The following is a 20,336-nucleotide window of genomic DNA, read 5'->3' as shown; positions in this document are numbered from 1 at the left end:
GTCATTTTCCTGACATATATACCATACTGTCCCAGTGAACGCGAATGAGTAACAGATTCATTAGGCAAGCACCCACAGCATACTGATTTATCCTAAGATTGAACTGAAGATCAGACAACCTGCCTCGTAACACTTACCTCCGTCCAACAGGAGATCAATACACGTCTGAATGCTACATCATTAAGCCTCCGTGAGATATTGATCAGGACGATGCTGACTTTGGCCTCAAGAGTGCTGAGTGGCACTCTACAGCCACAAGGTGTCTCACCACTGCTCCTGTGGTCATTCAGCATCTCTCTGAATGGACACTGGGCTTCTCCATCAGCTGGAAAATAAGAATCAGAAAAGTTTAACTATTTATTGTAATCACATAAGCAGGACAGACATTGCCGGAGCTTTCTATGTGGCCCTGCATGTACAAGTGTTGTTGCTCTAAATGGAGAGGTCAAACCGCCCTGTGGCACCAACCCTGAATAGCACAAAGCAGGTTGTATCGTTTAATCAAAAGCTGGCCTGACCTCAACACTAACACATATTTTTCTAAGCTGCCTGTGCGGGGAAGTTACAACAATGAGCTGTACACAGGCCCAAAGTTCCTGCAAATCCTACTGTAGAACAGGCAGTATAAACAGACGTTTCCTCCAGCTTTAAGTGTGCCAGCGCCGTAAACCTCAGTGGTCAGCTGTAGGCAGCCAGAAATCAGAAAGTGAATGTCAACTCATTAAATATTCCTGTTGATTCAAAGCATGCCAGGGGAACAACAAGTGCTTTATGATCTGTAGATATCACAAACAGACCAAAAGTTTATTTTTTAAATTGTTGATTTATTTTTGTCCATTTGAAACACTTACTCATGTACAGGACAAGTAAGGAGATTTAAGGTACCATTTTGACAGGGGGCACCAAAGAGAAAGAACATCACTGTAGCTTTAACACCCCCCTCAGGACCAGTTCCTGCTGAAGCCCTCAGTGGACATACAGTACTGTGCAGAACTTTTAAGCATGTTTGGGGCAAAAATTAAGGCTGCAATAAGGCGTAGATGTGGCGAGTAGGCTGCCTTATGGCACCATCCGGTGGGAAGGGGGATTAACACAACCTGGCTGTGCTCTGGATGTTTTTGTATGTTAACAGGAGCACAGGAAAAATTATCTGTTGAAAAAATAACAGTGTCCACACCTTTAGGGTGGAGTAAGTGGTGAGTAAGCATGGCCACCGTGGCCCATAGTAGGGTTGCCATGAGCCAAGCTTGACTCTAATCCCCCTCTCCATTCCTTAGGGCCCTAAATTCCTAAAACATATGTACATGACTGTATTTTACTTAACTACATTTACCTGTGATTACAAGTACACTTTGGTTGTTTTAATGGGATCCCAACACACTTATTTCATCATCTTAGTACAGCAATGTTGGTTTTATCATGATGAGTTAATTTCTCAAGATCTAGAGAAAACTCATTTTACTGAAAAAATACACTATCCTGAGGTAGAGTATTATTCAAGTAAAGATTCTGAGGAAATGTGTTAAATTTACTGGTTATTCCTGGAAAACTGTGCAAATTAATGATGCATGTCCTCTTGGGGCTTCCACAGACTAAATCTAAAAATGGCTCTTTATTCTTATCAAGTGTGTCTTTCTTCTTTTAACTATTTTGTGAAATCACAAACTTTCCCTTTGTGAAGTATTTCTTTGTGAACATGCAGGACTCAGCAGATGTGCTCTTGGCTTTAAATGCACATTCTGGTTCCGCATTTAGTTTTTGCAAATCACCCCACTGCTTGATGCAACATATGCTTAATCTTATGGCCCTACCCAAACCACAGCCATCCAATCACAAACGCCAATCCCTGAGTTTCATCAGCTCTCCGTGTTTTCCAGCCTGCCTGTGTCTCGTCCCACTCGCACTCTCTGTCAGAGCGCGGCGTTGACAGCCACTGGCCACTGAGCAGCCCACTCTGTCGGGGTTTGTGTGTCCATGCAAGACTGCTGAAGAAGAAGCTCTGACTCTCCTTTTCTTTTATTTACAAAAGAAACTAAACAGAAAAGCCTGTGCACCGCGACTAAAGCACAACAAGTGAACCCAACAGCTTCTCAAGTCATTTTCTAGACTCATCACTGTCTCTCAGCTCCCTGCACAATGTCTGGAGAGGACGCACCTGCCCAGCAGCAAAACGCCGTGGACCAGAAGCAGGAAACCAAACCCGCTGAGGAGCCCAAAGCTGAGCCGCCCAAGGCGGACTCTGCTCCTGCTGCAGCCGCCGAGGCAGCAGCCACCCCCGCGGCGACCACCGAGAAGGTCCCTGAGGAGGAGACGTTCACGTACCGCGCCCTGGTGCTCACCGGCCACGGCGGCTATGACAAAGTCAAGCTGCAGGTGAAGAAAGGGAAGCCCGCGGTGAAGGCTGGTGAGGTCCTGGTTCGGGTCAAGGCATGCGGGCTAAACTTCGCCGATCTGATGGCTCGACAGGGGCTGTACGACCGGATGCCATCCCCGCCGGTCACCCCGGGGATGGAGTGCTCCGGGCTGGTGGAGGCTGTGGGGGAAGAAGTGACGGACAGAAAAGTAAGCACACATGGCTCTCTGACACTTTTCACTTCATTTGAGTGTGTGTTTCATTGTTTAAGTCTTGAATTATTGTCTGGTTCGATTTTGGTGCTGAAGTGCTACATCTGGATATGGGCGTGTCAGGCTGTGCTCGCTGCTCGGGGAGTGCTAGAGCTGATGTATCAGCCAGTTAAATGACTTCATTAATTCAATACCGACTGGTTATTTTGATATGTCAATAAAATTTCAGCAGGCTAAAAAATAATCAGATAAAATATTGAAACATTTTAGCTGTCATGGAGGATGGTCCATTCATTCACTCATGCATAAAGAAGCAGCACTTGTTGTCTCCAAGTGAAGAGAAATAAGCCTTTTATTCTGTGTTAATGTGTTTTATGTTTGAGAAAGGAGCACGTTGGTATGTTAGAGACGAGCTGAATAGAATCAGCATTAGCAGCAGGCGTCACCCCTCTTGTCTCCCATGCTGTCAAACATTTCTGTCTGTGCCAGCCACTTTAGGATCAAAAAATAGTCCCTAAGATGAAGAGGCGGCCACTGCCCATTCTTGAGTGCTCTAAATGTAAGGACTTAAGTGACACTTGCAAGATCTTCTGGATGCTTTCCACTCTTGCAGCATCTACGCCGCTCTGCGCTTTGATGTGTGCCAACCGAGGCGCGAGGGGCTGCGTCAAGTTAGCTAAAATAAGACCGGAAGAGAGAGTTTTCCGCCTTCGACGTTAAAGCAGTGACTAGAGTTGGAAAATACACATGGGAAACCAAAAGGAAAATATTGTTGTGGTGATACATTTTTTTTATTTTGTTTCCAAGTTATTTGATTTTTTAAAAACCGAGTAGGATTTCACCCTTTCTAGAAGTTAAATTTTTACCCTGTTTCCTGATTGCAAAGGAACTGAAATGACAATGAGTTAGGTGCTTTTCAAAATAAAGGGTTTTATTTTGAAAGGAAAGGCTTGTTTCACCGCTTCCAATGTGGTTAACTTAACACCGGTAGCTGAAACCGAAGTCACCGACGCCTTTTGTTACCGGGAGCGACGGTGGCGCACAGATTCACCGAGCGGAAAGGGCGAGGCAGCATCTGACAGCATGATGTGCGAAACGGATCATCACGCGCCCTCTTTGTCAACACGCACTGCCTCTGTTGTATTAAGAAGACATGCAGCCATCAATATGTCACCATGAAAGTTTACACAATCAAAAAGCCATTTAAAGAGCTGTCTTTTATGTCCAACCACAGTGTTTGAAGTAGTGAGAAGAATTATTGTCACTTTTCTTTCTTCCTATTGCATGATGAGTCACAGTCTATACGTCTGCCTCCTGGATGCGTGGCATCAGCATGTTAACGCCTTTTGAGAGGCAGTTAAACAACAAAGGCAAAATGTTACACATCAGCCAGCAATGATTCACACTGTTGTAACAGCACCGCATTTTCTCACACCAGCCCTGTTAATATGTGTGCTTAACACCACGCTGATCAGAATCTGTGGGATGCAGAAGCCGAGTCAGTACATCTGGCTGGGAGTGGCACATATGTCTGTGAGGCATGAATCCATATGGATGGGGGATAAAATGCAGAGTAATGAGACTATGATTGGTGACAGGTCAGCCAATCAGAGGAGCCTGTGTTGACTTTACAGCTTTTTTTCCACATTGTCAGTAATGTAGATTGGATTTAAAGGTCAGGCACACATCTTATCATCAAGGCTGCACTCCCACATCCCCTCTCGGTCCTTAGCTTATAGAATTAAGAGCCAATCTTGCTAATGGATGGAGATGTCTGAAATGTTTTGGCAGCAGAGAAGGGAATGTGCTGACCCTGATGGCACTGAATTTTTTGGCACTGCAGCTCTGTCTGCACCTAAAACCCACAATCACACAGATACACAACATGTGCATGCAACCACACAGTAACGGGTGTGCCTTTGAGTTTATTCCCCAAATGTTGCACCCTAAGCTACAAACACAATCATGACATGTTATTAAATAATGCAACAAAAACATGAGTGCCTAAGTGATGTTTGATTGATTTTTATCTCACGGCTTTGGGTTCTCTTGGTTAAATGATTTTGCCATCCTTTTCTCATTTATCCTCTTGAATTGCATCCAGTTGCTGCTGCAATACCAGCATGCCTTGTGGGGGCAATAGATTTGAATGCTACAGTGTCCTCACCCCAGATGACCTCAGAGGGAATGCAGGGGAGAAGAGTTTCAGTGAGTAAGCAAAGGCAAAGCAAAGGAAGATGGGAAATATTACACCCAAGCTCCCTTGTTACCAAACGTCAGCACTTTTTTAATATCCAAAGTTTCTTTTTTATTTTATTGTCATCCTCTGTGATTTTTGGTCCTATTTGACCCATATGTTCTCAATTACCTCCCTCTGGCCCACATTGTCAGTCTGGTATTTCCTCCATCCCTCTTTCTCATTTACTATCTATCCTTCCTCCTCGTGAATAATCTCTTAAATCTTCATTCTGCTATCAGTTGATGCCTCTATCCTGCTGCCCTCACCACCACAGTAAGCCAAAAGCAGAAATAAGACCCCTGTTGGTTGCAAAAGTCTTAAAGATTTAAGTGGAGCTGCTTTAGAAGCAAAAAAGAGAACAATAAAAGTGATATTTTGTGGGCATGATGGTCTAATTTGCATAATCAGGTGCAGGCAAGTGGAAAAGGTTGCATGTAACATGCATGAGAGCAGGGCGTGGCCTTGATTCGACCATATAAACCATGTTAAATCTCAATAACACCTCTGCTCTCTCTGGGAGATATTATGTTTCCTTTTGATCATATTCACAGGAGTCATGCAGCTTATGTGGGCGTTAACCTTCATCAGGAACACTGTATCAGAAATTTTCTTTGCCCTTTGGTTCTTTTTTTGCTGAGATCATGAAATGCCAAAGCCACAAAGGAGCTGACTTGGAGGCCAGCATAGTCTAAAATTGAATCACCATCTGATTAAGTCCATTCATATACAGCTAACTGGAAGTGTCTTTGTTCATCAGGGTCCCCCTCCCTCCTCCTGTACCACACTCCTGACCCCGACTGTGACTACATTTCAGCAGCAGCATGAAAGCAGCGAGAGGAAACGCAAGATGTGCGCGTTTGTGTGTCAAACAGCAAAGATGTTGTAACAGAACTGTCACAAGGCTCGCTTTGCTTGCTCGCTCGGCCTTGAATGTGTTATTCTGTGACTGTCAGTAGCTCACATGCTTTAACGTGGGCGCAGAAGAATAGCTGCAGATGCATTTGAATACATGTGAGTCATATTTGTGTGTGTTTCCTGTAGCCTGAACTCCCCCGTCTATCGATTTGTGCCACTCTGTAGTCCCAATTACAGCAGCGAGGGCGATGAGTTTGAAGAGTCAAAAAAAGGGGGGAATCAGGGAGTGCGAGCAACAAAAGGGAGAAAAAGTGGTGGAAAAGTAAACGTTTGAAAATAAACCAAATGACCGGGCCTCAGACTGAAAGATGCGGCTATGAAAAGAGAAAGAGAGAGAGAGAGGGAGATCTCTCTAATTGGAGTGGATAGACAGCGAGGCGCATGGCTCCCTCCAGACCATTAGAGAGGTCCGGGTGGAGCGGGTTTGTTCCCAGGAGGAGAGAGAGCTTGTCTTATGCTCAGCCATGGGGAAGAATCTGGCAGGGTCTCTGATGAGTGAAGAGAGGCCAGGGGAGAAGATGGGCCCCATTGTCCTGTCTCGCTGATGATCAGGAAGAAGAAGAGGAGATGCAGGACACTCCTCAGAAAAGAGAAAGAAAGAGGACAGCAAGTCTGAGTGAGGAAACAGGGGAGGAAAGGCCTAGACAGGATGAGACTGGAAGAAGGGGGAAGGAAGATGTTCGGAGGAAAAAGAGCCAGGAAGTGAAAGAGAAGGAAGGGAAGAGAAAAAGTGAGAAGAATGGAAACCTGGCGGGAGGGGAGAGCTGCATCGATAGGGGAGGAAGAAAACAGGAAGAGAGTTATAATGCTGTCGTTGACTCTGTTTCCTGTGTCCCTTGAGCCAGCTCTTCTGATTGGTTCGTGAGGGTTAAGTTTAGATTGAGGCTGCTGTTTTTGATTGAGACAGTTGTGAATCGAAGGATCCTGCTTTGATAAGGTACACAGAGAACATGAAGATAGAGAATGTGGTGAGCAGCACGTAGAACGACGCCTGTGGCTTCTTGCAGAGCCTCCATCCTTAAAAGAGTCAACACAGTTCCTTCACTCACTCGACTGTGTGTCCCTATTTTCTCACATTCTTAAATAGTCAATCCTTCCAGGTTTGGTGGCTGCATGTTTGTTGTAAGCAAACAAAAAACCACAATCATACTACGCCTGCTGCACATCTCGCATCATTCCGCTAGCGCCAAAGAAGCCGTTGAGCTGCAGATGGCAGGAAGCACCAGGATCTCACTGTTAAACCTCCTGGGGTACAAAGCTGCCTGTTGATCCTGTTAAAGCTAAAGAAATCAGATGTAGTTAAGTCTTAAAAGTTGAACTCTTACTCTACTTTTTAATGCTAGTATTGTGAATAGTATTGACCCGTAGACATGCCACTGTCTTCAGAAACAGAGTTTAACCTTTATGGTTTATTTTTACTCTAGCCATTGTCTATATAAAGGGTGATTGCAAAACATTGCTCATCACTTTCCACTTCCCCTCTTTAGTGACATAAGGTCTGTCTTTTCCAGACATAACCTAATAGGTCTGTCATTTAAAGCTCCCAGAGAAATTTGTGGTTTGTGTTGATTTTGGTGCCCCCTGTGGACAAATGGTGCATTCCAGCTGAGCAGTCCAGTTTGATTCAGTATAGTTTGGCATGTAATAATCCAAACAGATGAGGATTTTTTTGTTACCTTGGCGTGTTTCGACTGCTAACTTCCTGCGGTCTTCTTCAGAAGAATCACATGATGTTGCTGGGATTCGCCGTATCAGCTAATTGTATGAAGGTATACGGTCTCGAATGACAAGATGACCATGCCCCATGCTCCCAGTTCCCTGTCCTATGGGCCTGTTTCTGAATCTTGATGGCTTTCCTGATATAGCAGTTGTACTTTTTGCTCTCCAGGCGATTAAGCTTGGCATTTTACCAGTCCTAAATGTGATTTTCCCTTTGCAGTGGTCTGATGTGGCTGATTTTAAGTTCTCCTGTTCAGCTTTTTCTTTGATGGATCATGTGCACTTTCCAGATGTTTCCCCTTTCACTTTCTTTGTGATGTTCCTTCTTTCTTGTGCCGAAACATCTTCCTATTTGTCCTAAGTTTTGTCACAAGATGAGCAGGGTATCTCATTAATGGCATCACATTTATTGTCTTCAGAGTATACCGGTGACTGTTGTAGTTTTGTAAACACAACAACCCAAATTGCATTAGATTGCAGTCCCTAGAAAATGTATTCATCCCCTTTGATGTTTACTCTGTTGTTGATTTTATAAATCAGTCATGGTCAATATAATTTGGCTTTTCATGACACAACAATTTACAAAAAACTCTTTAATGTCAAAGTGAAATCAGATTTCTACAAATTGATATAAGTTAAATAAAAATATGTAAGGTAAAATAAGTGACAGCATAAATATTTACCCTCTTCAAGTCAGTGTTTAGTAGATGCACCTTTGGCTGTAATCACAGCACTGAGTCTGTGTGGATAGGTCTCACTCAGACTTGCAGATCTGGACACTGCAATTTGACTCCATTCTTTGCAAAACTGCTCAAGCTATGTCAGGTTGCACATGGATACGATGTGGACAGCCGTTTTCAAAATCAGCCAAAAATTTTCTATTGGATTGAGGTATTGACTTTGACTCAGATACTCCAGAAGATTCAATCTATATCTTTAACCCATTTCTTTATAGCTTTTGCTGTATGCTTTGGTTCAGTGTCTTGCTGAAAAATAAATCTTCACCCCAGCTGTAGTTCTCTTGCAGACAGGATAAGATTTTCATCCAGGATTTTCATATATTTTGCAGCATTTATTGTACCCCCTACTTTTACAAGCCCTCCAGGGCTGGCTGCTGAGAAGCATCCCAACAGCATGATGCTGTCACCACCATGCTTCCCAGTGGGGTTGGTGTGTTTGTGGTGATCTCCCATCTCAGCAGCTGAACTCTTGTAACTCCTTCAAAGTAGTCATAGGTGTCTTGGTGGCCTCTCTTTCTAGTCTCCTTCTTGCACGGTCACTCATTTTGTGAGGACGGCCTGATCTAGGCAGATTAACACATGTGCCATATTCTTTCCATTTCTTAATGATGGATTTAACTGAACTCCAGGGGATTTTCAGTGCCTTGGGAATTTTTTCTATCCATCCCCTGACTCATACTTTTCAGTAACCTTTTTTCTTAGTCGCTTTAAGTGTTCTTTTGTCTTCATGGTGTAATGGTAGCCATAAATACTGATTAACCAGTAACTGGACCTTCCAGACACAGCTGTCTTTGTGCTACAATCACTTGAGACATATTCACTGCACTCAGGTGATCCCTATTTTACCAGTTCTGAAACTTCTAGCACCATTGGCTGAACCTTTGTTTAATTATGTATTTATGCAGTCACTTATTTCAAATGACACATTTTTATTTAATAGACATTACTTTGTAGAAATCTGTTTTCACTTTGACATTAAGGAGCTTTTAGTATTTTTTTGTCAGCAAAACAAAATTATTGGTTATTGACAATGACAGATTTATAAAGTCAATAAAGTCGTAAAACATCCAATATTTTTTATAGGCACTGTATGGGGCGACTAAACCTGAATGAGGTTAGCTGATACCCTATGTCACAGCAACATCACAGGACTCTTCTAAAGAAGAATGCAGGAAATTAGCAGTCAAAACATGAGTGTATGAAAAAAACTACTTAGGTGTGAAAATTACTGCACAGAAAGGAAATGTTTTTTACAGCAAACCCTGATCTTGATTGAGTTTCCACAGCCAATGTCATTGCAGTAGCACTTGTAGTGAATCTGACGCTTTCTGTTATGACAAAATGAGTAAGAAACACTGTTCAGCTCTATACAAAGTATAATATGTTTAGTGTTCGCTATTATTTTAACTGTCACACTGGAAGTTTTGGAGTGTTTCGACCAATCAACAGACTACAGTTAATATAGCTCCACTCTCTCAGATGGGATATGTACCCTTGGTACCCCAGCAGAAGGGTCCTAAAAATGGGAAGCTACAGATCCGTCATTTTTGTATCTTTGGTGGAATCACAGCTTAAGTGGTACCTCTTATCTCTTTGTTGACTTTGTCCTCCACATGAGCTAAAATCTTACCCTCGTTTATAACTGTCAAATATATGACTTACTGAGAATCTTTGGCCTAGAAAATGTGCACAGGGCTTTATGGCATCATGCCTGACACCTACCCTGCGGCAGCCATTGCAATCATTTATTGTGACTATATATAAATAATCAATCCCCATGCCGATGGTCTCGTTTGCTTTTATAGGTCATATAGAGACATCTGTTTTAGTTTCAGTCTGTTTCATTAGCAGCTAAAACTTCCTCGCAAGAGCTTTAAGCTCCAATGCATTAACTCTATCAATCAATATTACATTATTATTACACATCATAAGAATTGATTAGATACTAGTGCATATTTAGCAATTGTTGGTAATTATTTGAATAGATATATTTTAAAAACAAATGGTAGAAATAGAAACTGTTAATTTTGATCAGAATTCACAATTTAAACTAGCATTACTAAACAAAACAAAAAAAGCTTCGATTTGATCATACATTTGCCCTTACTAATACATTTTGTTATGTTGCAGCTTCATGAGACCCTTTGCAACAACACTTGAAATTTAGCTCAGATTCCTCCCATTTCTACTGATCATATCTGAGATGTTTCCACACCTTGATTTGAGTTCACCCGTGGTAAATTAAATTGACTGGACATGATTTGGAAAGCCTCACACCTCTCTTTAGAAGGCCCAACAACTGACAACGCATACAAAATCCAAGCCATGAAATCAAAAGAACTGCCTGCAGATCTCAGAGACAGAATTGTTGCAAGCCACAGAAGTTTGATCCAACCAGGACTCCTCCCAGAGCTGGTTGCCCAGCCAACCTGAGTAGTATCTCCTTAGTAGGAGAAGTGATCAAGATGACTGAGCTCCAGAGATCCTGTGTGGAGATGGTACAAAGTTCCAGGAGGACAACCCTCACTGCAGCCCTCCACCTATCTAGGCTCAACGGCAGAGCTGCTAGACGTAAGCCTCTCCTCAGTGCAAAACACATGAAAGCCCACATGAAGTTAGCAAAATAAAGCACCTTATGGCCTCTTAGACTGTAAGGAACCAAGATTTAACTGTTTGGCCTCAATTATAAACATTATGCTGTGAGGAAACCAGGCATCGCACAGCATCTGCCCAATACCATCCCAACAGTGAAGCATGGTGGTGGCAGCATCATGCTGTGGGGGTGTTTTTCAGCAGCAGGGACTGGGGGACTGGACAGGGTTGAAGGAAAGATGAATGGAGCAAAGTACAGAGATATCCTCAATGAAAATCTCAGCCTGGGCTGAAGGTTCACCTTCCAACATGACCATGACTCTAAGCAAATGGCCAAGACAACACAGGAGTCGCTTAGGGACAACTCTGTGAATGTCCTAGAGGGGCTCAGCCAGATCCCTGGCATGAACCCTATTGAATGTGTGGATAGACCTAAAAATGGCCATCCACCGACAGCCCCCCTCCAACCTGACTGAGCTTGAGAGGATTTGCAAAGATGAATGGCAGAAAATCCCCAAATCCAGGTGTGCAATGCTTGTTGCTTCATATTAAAGACTCACGTCTGTAATTGTTGCCAAAGGCGCTTCAACCAAGTACTGAGTCAAGGGTCTGAATACTTATGTCAGTGTGATATATCAGTTTTTCTTTTTAATACATTTTCAAAAAAGTTCTGTTATAAATAAAAGTCAAAAAAGGTCCTAATCTCAACATATTTTGCTGCTGAGTAGCATCACGATGTCTCCTTGCATGAAGTCCAGTGTTAGTGGTGGAGTTGACTGATTTCTTCTGCTAAGGCTGATGAAATGATGGCACTGATGGAAATGCAAAAACAAGATGGTGATGGGGATACAGAGGAGCTTACATACAATGAACTAGAAGCAGATAGGGGTGGGAAAGTTTTATCAAAAAGACTGTGGGAATATTATTTTCCAATAAAGGCAGTGAGACAGATTACTTTAGAATACATAAAAATATAATCCATCTATCTCACTATTTTAGTGAGGAAAAAGATTTAATATATCCCAACGCATGTACCCGTGCATACCAAAAATACCAGGATGTCTAACTTTATCATGCTGTATTTTTGCAGTGCACAAGTTACAACAGCCTTTTTGGGTAATATGGCCTACAATCCTTTGCAGACAGAACTATAGATCACCTTTAAGGCATGGAGAGGACGCTGCCAGATGAGCTATGGACTGAGAATGACACATGATGAGAGTTTAAGTGCAACATTATGACAAAGTCTAAGGTGTTTACATGCAAAGTACATACTATTTAAGGCTATGTGTAAAAGAAAAATTGTCTAATTTCTAAGTCAGAGTGAGTGTTTTCTAATCATAAATAGTATGGAAGGATGGATGCTGGAACACATCCAGTCACAGCAGGAAATGAGCAGCAGGATGACTGACTGAGTGCAGAATTGTATGAGAAATAAACAAGACTCGAATGCAAAATATACTTCTCTAGTGTATGCTTTTGCTAGGGCTCCATTAGTTTATGCAGTTAACCTTTTAATAGATGTCAAGTCTCTTTGTTATTCCACTCGCTTGCTCAGACACTTGGATGCAGCTTGTTGTTCAGAAGTTGCTGATTAACGAGTGACTGGGCCTGGAAAGGATTCATATTTCACTGGGTTATGACACTAATGTCATAGAATATCACTGTACCAGGGCAGCATTCAAGTTAAACTATTCAAACATGTCTTAGGATAGCAAATGCCTTGTAAAATGTTGAAACCTTTACCAGTAGGACAGTCTCTCTGTAACAGTATGTTCCAGTTTGAATCCAGTCCTTCACTGGTATCAGGAAGTCCTGATTTTCTGGATCAGCATAATCCTAATTCTACTTAGAAGTTTTGAACAACAAAAACTGGAGGTTTTGTGCCGACCAAGGTCGGATTAACTGATATTGTTTGTGTTTCTTTCTTCTCTGGAGCAAGCTTGTTTTGAGATTTGATTCAGTTCAATTATTTCAGTTTTACCAAACCTGAAGAAGAGATGCATGGCTAAAATCAACTGTGTTACACAGTAAAATAGATCCACTGTCCTCATTTGAGGTCATCTTTTTTTTAAACTGCTCATTGATGAGTTACAATGTTTAGTTATTTTACTTACAAGGTTCTACTAATCCGAAATAAGTAGGTGGTAACAAAAATGCATAACAAATTAAAGCTCAGGTCTCAGAAGGATAAGTAGCAGTCCTTGACGTAACGTCCTGTCCATCACAGTTGTTCCAGACGAGCCCCCATATGTCACAAACAGGCTCAAGTAAGTTACAAAGAAAGAAGTCACACATGAAACAAGTTTTAAAGAAAGTTAACTGATCAAAAATTAAAGTTTAGAAATCATTATTATGTAAGTGGATTGCAAACAAAACCAAATCAGCAGGTGGAGGCCTGGGAGGGAGAGAGGAGAGAGATGTTAGAGTGGAAGCCACTGACAAACAGTTTACTGATCACTTTACTGATGTCCTTCCTGACTCTGCCTATTGGCTGCTGAAGCAGGACGCTAAACCATCCGAATACATGCAGGTAGAGAAAGCATGAGTTATTCAAATGACCACTAATCAAGTTGCCACAAAGGCATGGTTGCCCCTCTGTTGGGATCGCTGCTTTAGGTTGTGTTAAATTACAGTTACTGGAAATATGTACAGACAATCAGGCATTATCTTTCCTCTCACCCTGTACCTCCTCCCGTCATCTCTTCCAGGTGGGTGATAAGGTGATGGTGCTGAACCGCTTCGGCCTGTGGCAGGAAGTGGCCGTGGTACCTGCCAGCCACACCTTCCTAATCCCAGAGGGCATGAGCTTCGAGGAGGCGGCCGCGCTCCCCGTGAACTACATCACCGCCTACATGATGCTGTTTGACTTCGGCAACCTGCGGCCCAATCAGAGCGTCCTGATCCATGCTGCTGCAGGTAAGACACCAGATACAGAGACATGAATGAAGCTTACATGCACATACAGGAGAGCAAAATATTCCCCATTTTATTTTATGACAGTCTTTTTTCATGAATTGATGGAACAAGAACATTTAAACTGTTGAATTCATTATGAATTAATATGTAAATAATTCATGTACAAGCTAAAACACGCATTATTTAACCTAATTTGCTGTAGTTTCTATGAAAAATATCAGCAACTCAAGAGTGAAATTAGGATTTCTGTTGTAATCCTGCAGCAGAAAACCACATTTAATCAGTTTTGTTTCATTCCAGCGCTAATCCATGCTAAAAGCTTAAATGTTCAAGCCTTTTGTGAAGCTCAACGCTTTAAAATTTGTCGCAGAGGCTTGACACAAAAAGATTCAAAGCTTGTTTTTTGGCAAAGAGGCAAATGCCCTTGAATGTTTACAGTAGAAGAATTCCTCCTGCCCTGCGCCTCCTGTTTATGCATTTTATTTTCTGTATGAATTATGACTCCTGAAAGTTCCTCAGTTCATTAGTATGAGACACAGCTCAGGCTTTCTCACCAGCACTTCCACTACAGCACCTGCCACCTGCACTGCAGGGTCAGAGATCAGTGTGAGTGGGAGCGAGAAAGCTATGGATGCAGGGAGTTAAAGCACCTGTTTTGGGGTGTGATGTATTCTGTTTTCTGTTTTCTCTATCAGGGCAGCTGGAGGGAACCGGGAGTGCATTAGCCAAAAGAAATAGCTCCCTTTCGCCGTTTCTCCCTTGCTATCTGTCGGCATGTAGCTTTCACTTCTCTCGTTCCCACTCTTTCGGCGCCAAGGGAGTCAGAATGCAATCCCTCACATCCAGGACAATGTGCGGGAGGAAGTGAAGTAAGAGCATAATGGAACCTGAGCCTGTTTTCTCTCTGGGAGACAAAAAAATGACACAGAGCTCTAGGGAAACAGCTCATCCAGGTGGATGTTTCCCTTAGCCCTGAAACAATGCAGCAGACCATTCGTAAGATTAGCATTAAACTATGCAGCTTCCCTGGAGATAAAAGGCAGCTAACACTGTCATAGTTGTGGGATCATTGGTCTGCAGAGGAATCCAAACTGTTTGTGTTCATCATATCATCCAGCTGATGTCACACATGTTGTTTTCAGCGGGCTATAAGAGGAATCAAAGTGTGGAAGCGTGGTGGAAGAGACACATTTCCTTGCTGGTTTGGTCGAGGTGGCGTCTCTGGTTTCTGGTGGTGGGCTGCCAGTGTTGGCTCGCCGGCTGTCCGGACATCAGGATTGTAAAAGCACATTACTGAGGCTCTGACAAAAACATTTGCTCAACAGTCTGCTTCACTGCACTCACTCAGCCATTCACTGCATGTGTAAATCATTACCAGTCGCTGCTCCGCTGAGATTCCTAAAGCTTTTTATGTTAGCATTAGCATATTAGCATATTTGTATGTTGTGGAAAAGGTGTTACCAGTGTGAGAGATGTGCACGTGCTTTGAAAGGCTGGGAAGCTGTTTGTGTTCCTGATGTTTTCTCATTAGAAGGATCAAATGTGTTGACTGTTAACTGAGATTATGATCCTGTACTCCAAGTATATTAAGATGGACAGAGCAACAGCTGCTTTGGACTAAAGCCAAATATTTAGTGTCCCCAGGCTGACTGGCCGTAGAAGCCTAAAGAGCCTAAGCCCTGTCTCCTTAGTGTTAACAGATGGGCAAGAACCAACATGATTTAATTTTGCCAAATCCTGATTCTGTTCAGCGAACTTTTCTCATGTGGATATACAGCGCTGTGCAGAACTTTAAGGCATGCTTTGGAGAAAAATTGAGGCTGAAACAAGGCCTGTAATGGCAAGTAAACTCACCTGAGGGCACCATCGAGTGAAAAGGAGGATTGACACAACCCTAGCTGTGCTCTGGATGTCCTTGCATTTTACCAGTGGCATGGGGAATGTTTCTGTTGAATAAAACAACAAAGTCCACACTGCTGGGGTGGAGTAAGGGGTGGATGTGGTGAGTAATCACAGCCTAGTGTACCCTCTGGGCTGGTAGTAGGGTTGTCATGAGCCCTTGGTCCCTGTGGATGTTCCAAGGGCCCAAAACCCACCACTAGTCTCAGGGACTATCACCAGGGGTGAAAAGGCCTGGACAAAATGGACTGCTGGAGGTATTTATCTTGAATTCAGACTTTACCCCATACAAGTACACCTATGCCAGTATTTTCATTAACATTAAGTCTGAGTACTGTTATAGTGATAGTAATAATAGAAATAATAATAATAACAATTTATTTATAAAGCATTTTAAAGGGCTGTATATAGATTTAAAAGAATAGAAGTAAAAAATAATAATACAAGAGTTGAATGTCACCCATGAGCAGTTTGCTATTAAACTGATATTACAGTAGCATTAGTGTGATGATGAGGGTCAATGCAAAACTGTAACTTATCTTATCTTATTCAGCATATTTTAATATTTTATCTACATTATTTCATTAAATTTACTGAACTCATCAGTAATTTTCTTACTATAACCATTTTATATGACATTTAGGCCTTTTTTTTAATATGAAAAATATAATTATAATAGCAGAGATTATTTTAAAGTAATCGCTTGCTTATTATGCACTTCTACTTAGTAGGGATGATGTGCCCACCATACTCACCTCTGACCACAAAGTACTCAGTCAGAAAAGGGAAACCACACCATTAGATACATCTCTGCCACTTACTGCTGAGCTATGTGATAGTTTGGGGAGGAAATTTTTGATAGCTCTACATATGAAGGGCGGCGAAGGATTGGTGTCTCCATTAATGGCATTCGACCTGTTTTGAGGGGCCGGTTTGAGCAAAAAATACCAGGGCTGAATTTTCTTCTCTGTCCAGCCCTGTACACTGGATAACTTACATTTTCTGATGAAAAACAGTATCCTGTTCCCTGGTCATACATACCACTCTTTGTAAATCTTTAGAAACTTCAGTAAAAACTGTTTTTCTTAGTATGACACCTACCGGATCAGCAATGGTTACAAGCAGTAAAACAACCACATAGAAGTTATCAGTCTTGTTGTTAATAGTCACAAATGTTAATGCAAGTTGTAAAGAGACATCCATGTCAATTTCATGGTGTTTCAGTGCCAAGTAAAAATTCCACACTGGAGCTTTAAGACATCAAAATTCAATATGTTTGTCTGGTAAAAATGATGTTTCCTCCTTTTTCTATCATTATTTTTTTTTCTTCAGTATCATTTTAAGATCATCTTGGTTTTTACAGTGATGGTAAAAAAGGAAAGCAAAAAGACAGCATTTTCAGGGATTTTTTTTTCCAATTTCTCACATCTTATTTTTGGCTTACTGCCCAGATAAGTGCATTTATAAAACCTGAAGATTGCATATAAAGGTTGTGTTTTATCTGTTTTCCTCCCATTAATATAGTAGACTTTAAGAAGTAAAATACACAAGAAAAAGTCTAACATAGATATATTTATGTTTTCAATTGAGTTTATTATCTGAATAACCCCTGACCCCTTTAGTTTAAGTTAATCTAAAGTTTTTTCCATCCTCAGTCATGCAGATGAAAGGTCTGACAGTAGGAAGTATTCATATCATTGCATAGTAGCTGTTTTTTGGCTGCACTACATGACATACGAATGTGTGAAACCACCATGCATAATGTAGCAAAAATTCCTTCTTTAAATTTTCCAAGACTCTAGTCAAAATCTATTCTAAGTAACACATCTGATTACAGAGCTTTCATTGTGTTCAGATTGTGAAATGGTAATTAAAATAGGCTGTTACTGTTTCACCCCACCCACAGCCCCAGTGAACATTAATGAAACCACACCCAGCATTACTGTGTGGACACACTGTCTGTTTCAGAAGTCTGTGATTGCACATGAAGCCGTACATCCCTCGAAAAAGTAGAGATGTTATGTGTTAGACATGCCTACACACCTTCTGCATTCCTGCTGGATCAGTTTATGTTGTGTGTGAAGATAAAATAGTAAGCTTTTCATCTCAGGAGTGGGAGTCAGTGGTACAGACGACAGACAGTCGCAGGGTCATGATTTAAGGCCTTTTTAGATCAAATGTTTTGTAGCCGCAGAAGACTCTGTGTTCAAGAAGACGTGGTGCATATTATTAATCTTTTCATCAAAGCATCTCTTCAGGAAATGCTTCAGGGACTTCATCATCACCGGTTGACCTGTTTATTCTACTCTAAAATATAATCAACCAACTTAATCATATTTGGAAAAACACCGTCTTCCTTTCAATTACTGTTGGGTGACTTTTACCCCAAAGCCTCTGAAATATCTACTTAACAGATCGTTCATCCTAATAATTGAATGTTATTCATCTAAAAGCCTCAACAGGTGGTGAGATTTCTAAGAATTCCACAGTGGTTCTTCGCCCTGTGATTCTGTGACTAATGTAAAACATAGCTCTCTTTTCTCTTTAGTCAAACAAATGCTGTGAACAATTAAATCAAAATTATTCTGAATAAAAAACATTTTCTACATTTTTAAACTCTTGATTTAACCTTTACTTTGTGATTTAACCTTTACGTTGTGTCTTTGCCAGCTTCCCTGATCAGCCAATCAGGTAGACAAATATGTACGTATGTGCTGGTGTATGTGAAACAGTGAAAATACTGATAGTTCTTTGGTTGGAGCACAATCATGTACCTCATAACCCCACTTCTAAACAGTGAACTGTCTCTTCAAGAGCCACGTCAGATATTTCTAAGAGTAGACCAACATCCCACCTAGGCTGAATGGCGGTAAATAAGTGGTAGTAACATAATCTGCTGTTATGCTGCATTTGTGCTTAGAAACATTTTAAACCATACTTTGCAATATTTTATTCATTCTCAAGTGACGGCAAAGTGCAAAAGGAGAGCTCTTTGGTTCCAGGTGCAACTATAGAGGAGTAAAGTGGTAAAATGTTGGACCAGTGCTGAGTTCCTCTTCACACCTTTACTAATGAATTAACAGTGTTTTAAAAGTTATGATCCAGCTTATTTAACATGGCTGAAATACAAACATAAGTGATGTGATGTGAGCTTGTAACAGCTCTGGTCACAACATGGGCTGATTTTCTTGAGAAGGGGCTGGCTGCAGACCGCAGCGCTCAGACTTTATTCATCATCAAAGTCTGGTTGTTAACATAAAAGTTAAATGTCAAAAAGCTGCCTTGCGAAACCTACTTATAAAATTTTGAATTAAAGTAGATAGTGTTGCTAAAGTAGTTACAGCTAAGCAACAAAAGCAGCTACATAAGCTACAAGATAATATCTATGTAGCTATGCTAGCTTTAGCTATGCTTCCTAAAAGTCAAACTGCTAAAGAACTTATGTGATCATGTTAACTACATCGCTAGCGTTTCTATGTTAGCTTTAGCTAAAGCTAACATGGCTAAAAAGTTACCCTGTTGGAGTAGCTACCACAGGTCTATTTATAATTTAATACTAGATTAGACCTCTTACCTTATATTTATTTATTTATTTATGAAATGTTTGCAGTGTGGTTATTTCATGAATGAAACTGCCAGACTTTGTTAATGAATAAAGTGGAATTTAAGGCGCTTGTGTTCTGACAGAGTCGACATCTGTGACAGTGACCGTCAGAGATGTACATTCTGCAGCCACGCTGTCTTGGGTTTTTTTTTACTTACTTTTGGTATCCTACCTTTACCTTAACCCTTACCCTAACCTTAACTCAGAATTTTAGGACAACTTTATTTTGAAATTTTTGAGGTGTAGTTGTCTACTAGAGGGGGGGGCTGAGAGCTGCAGTCGGCAGCCAGACTATCTTGCATTTGTCCAGTTTGATACAGAGTCTGAAGAGACGATCATATTCACCTGTAACATTGTTTACCTTATAATGTTACAATTAGGGATGCACAGTAATATCAATATGATATCAGTATCAATAGCATCAATACATCTTAGCTTATACAGTTAATGATCTGTATCATATATTGAGACTACTTGGTTTTTATGTTTGCAACTTTTTGTGACAGCAACGAGACAAGATTTATTCCAGAGATGGTCGACAGCAGCGAGACAAAATACACTACAGTAAAGTTTTACTGCAGTACAAAGCCAATGACAACAGGGGTTTGATTCCCGTGACATCCCCCAGTGATGATAATCTGACCACTGAGTGGTGTTTGAAGTCACATTTGAGTATCAGCGCGGCTCGTCTGGAAGCATGTCAAAGGTGATGCAAAAATAGAACCAGGTACAGGTAAAATTTAATGATAGGGGTTGAGTCGAGTCAGTACCACAGGGTGGAAAAGCAGGATTAGTACATAGAGTATAAACATGATACTAAACTAAAAGTGCTATTGATTAGTATTTGTTCTATATCATTTTTGTATCAGCGTCCAATTTTGGTATTTTTGTTTTTAACTAAAATCTTTAACTGCGAAGATGAAAGATAAGTTGAAAACTTTCTAGCACTGGTTGATCATAATCAGGTTGTTGCTCTTAATTAATGCTGAAAAATGACACCTGTATAAGACAAAACCACATGTTGAACTCTGTTCAAAGGGACTATGCTGGAGCATGATGGGTAGATTCATTCGTTTGTCATCATTTCCTCTAAAGTACAGTAAAGCAGAAGGCCTGACTGGTACTTAGCTTAAAACAAGGCCAG

At 41.3% G+C, this 20,336-nt stretch overlaps 1 protein-coding gene across 1 annotated transcript in view; it reads left to right on the top strand.

Moving 5' to 3' along the window:
* Positions 1–1,921: 1,921 nt before the first annotated feature.
* Positions 1,922–20,336, top strand: part of vat1 (vesicle amine transport 1) — a 49,987-nt gene continuing 31,572 nt past the window's right edge. The window contains exons 1-2 of the mRNA XM_041778559.1: positions 1,922–2,562; positions 13,482–13,689. Of these exons, the coding sequence (XP_041634493.1) occupies positions 2,137–2,562; positions 13,482–13,689 (634 nt within the window). The 5' untranslated portion in view covers positions 1,922–2,136. The remainder of the gene's footprint in view (positions 2,563–13,481; positions 13,690–20,336) is intronic.

Source organism: Cheilinus undulatus, linkage group 21, assembly GCF_018320785.1.
Source record: "Cheilinus undulatus linkage group 21, ASM1832078v1, whole genome shotgun sequence".
Taxonomy (NCBI): Eukaryota; Metazoa; Chordata; class Actinopteri; order Labriformes; family Labridae; genus Cheilinus; species Cheilinus undulatus.
The sequence above is the reverse complement of the archived record's forward strand: the minus strand, read 5'-3'. Positions and strand labels throughout refer to the sequence as shown.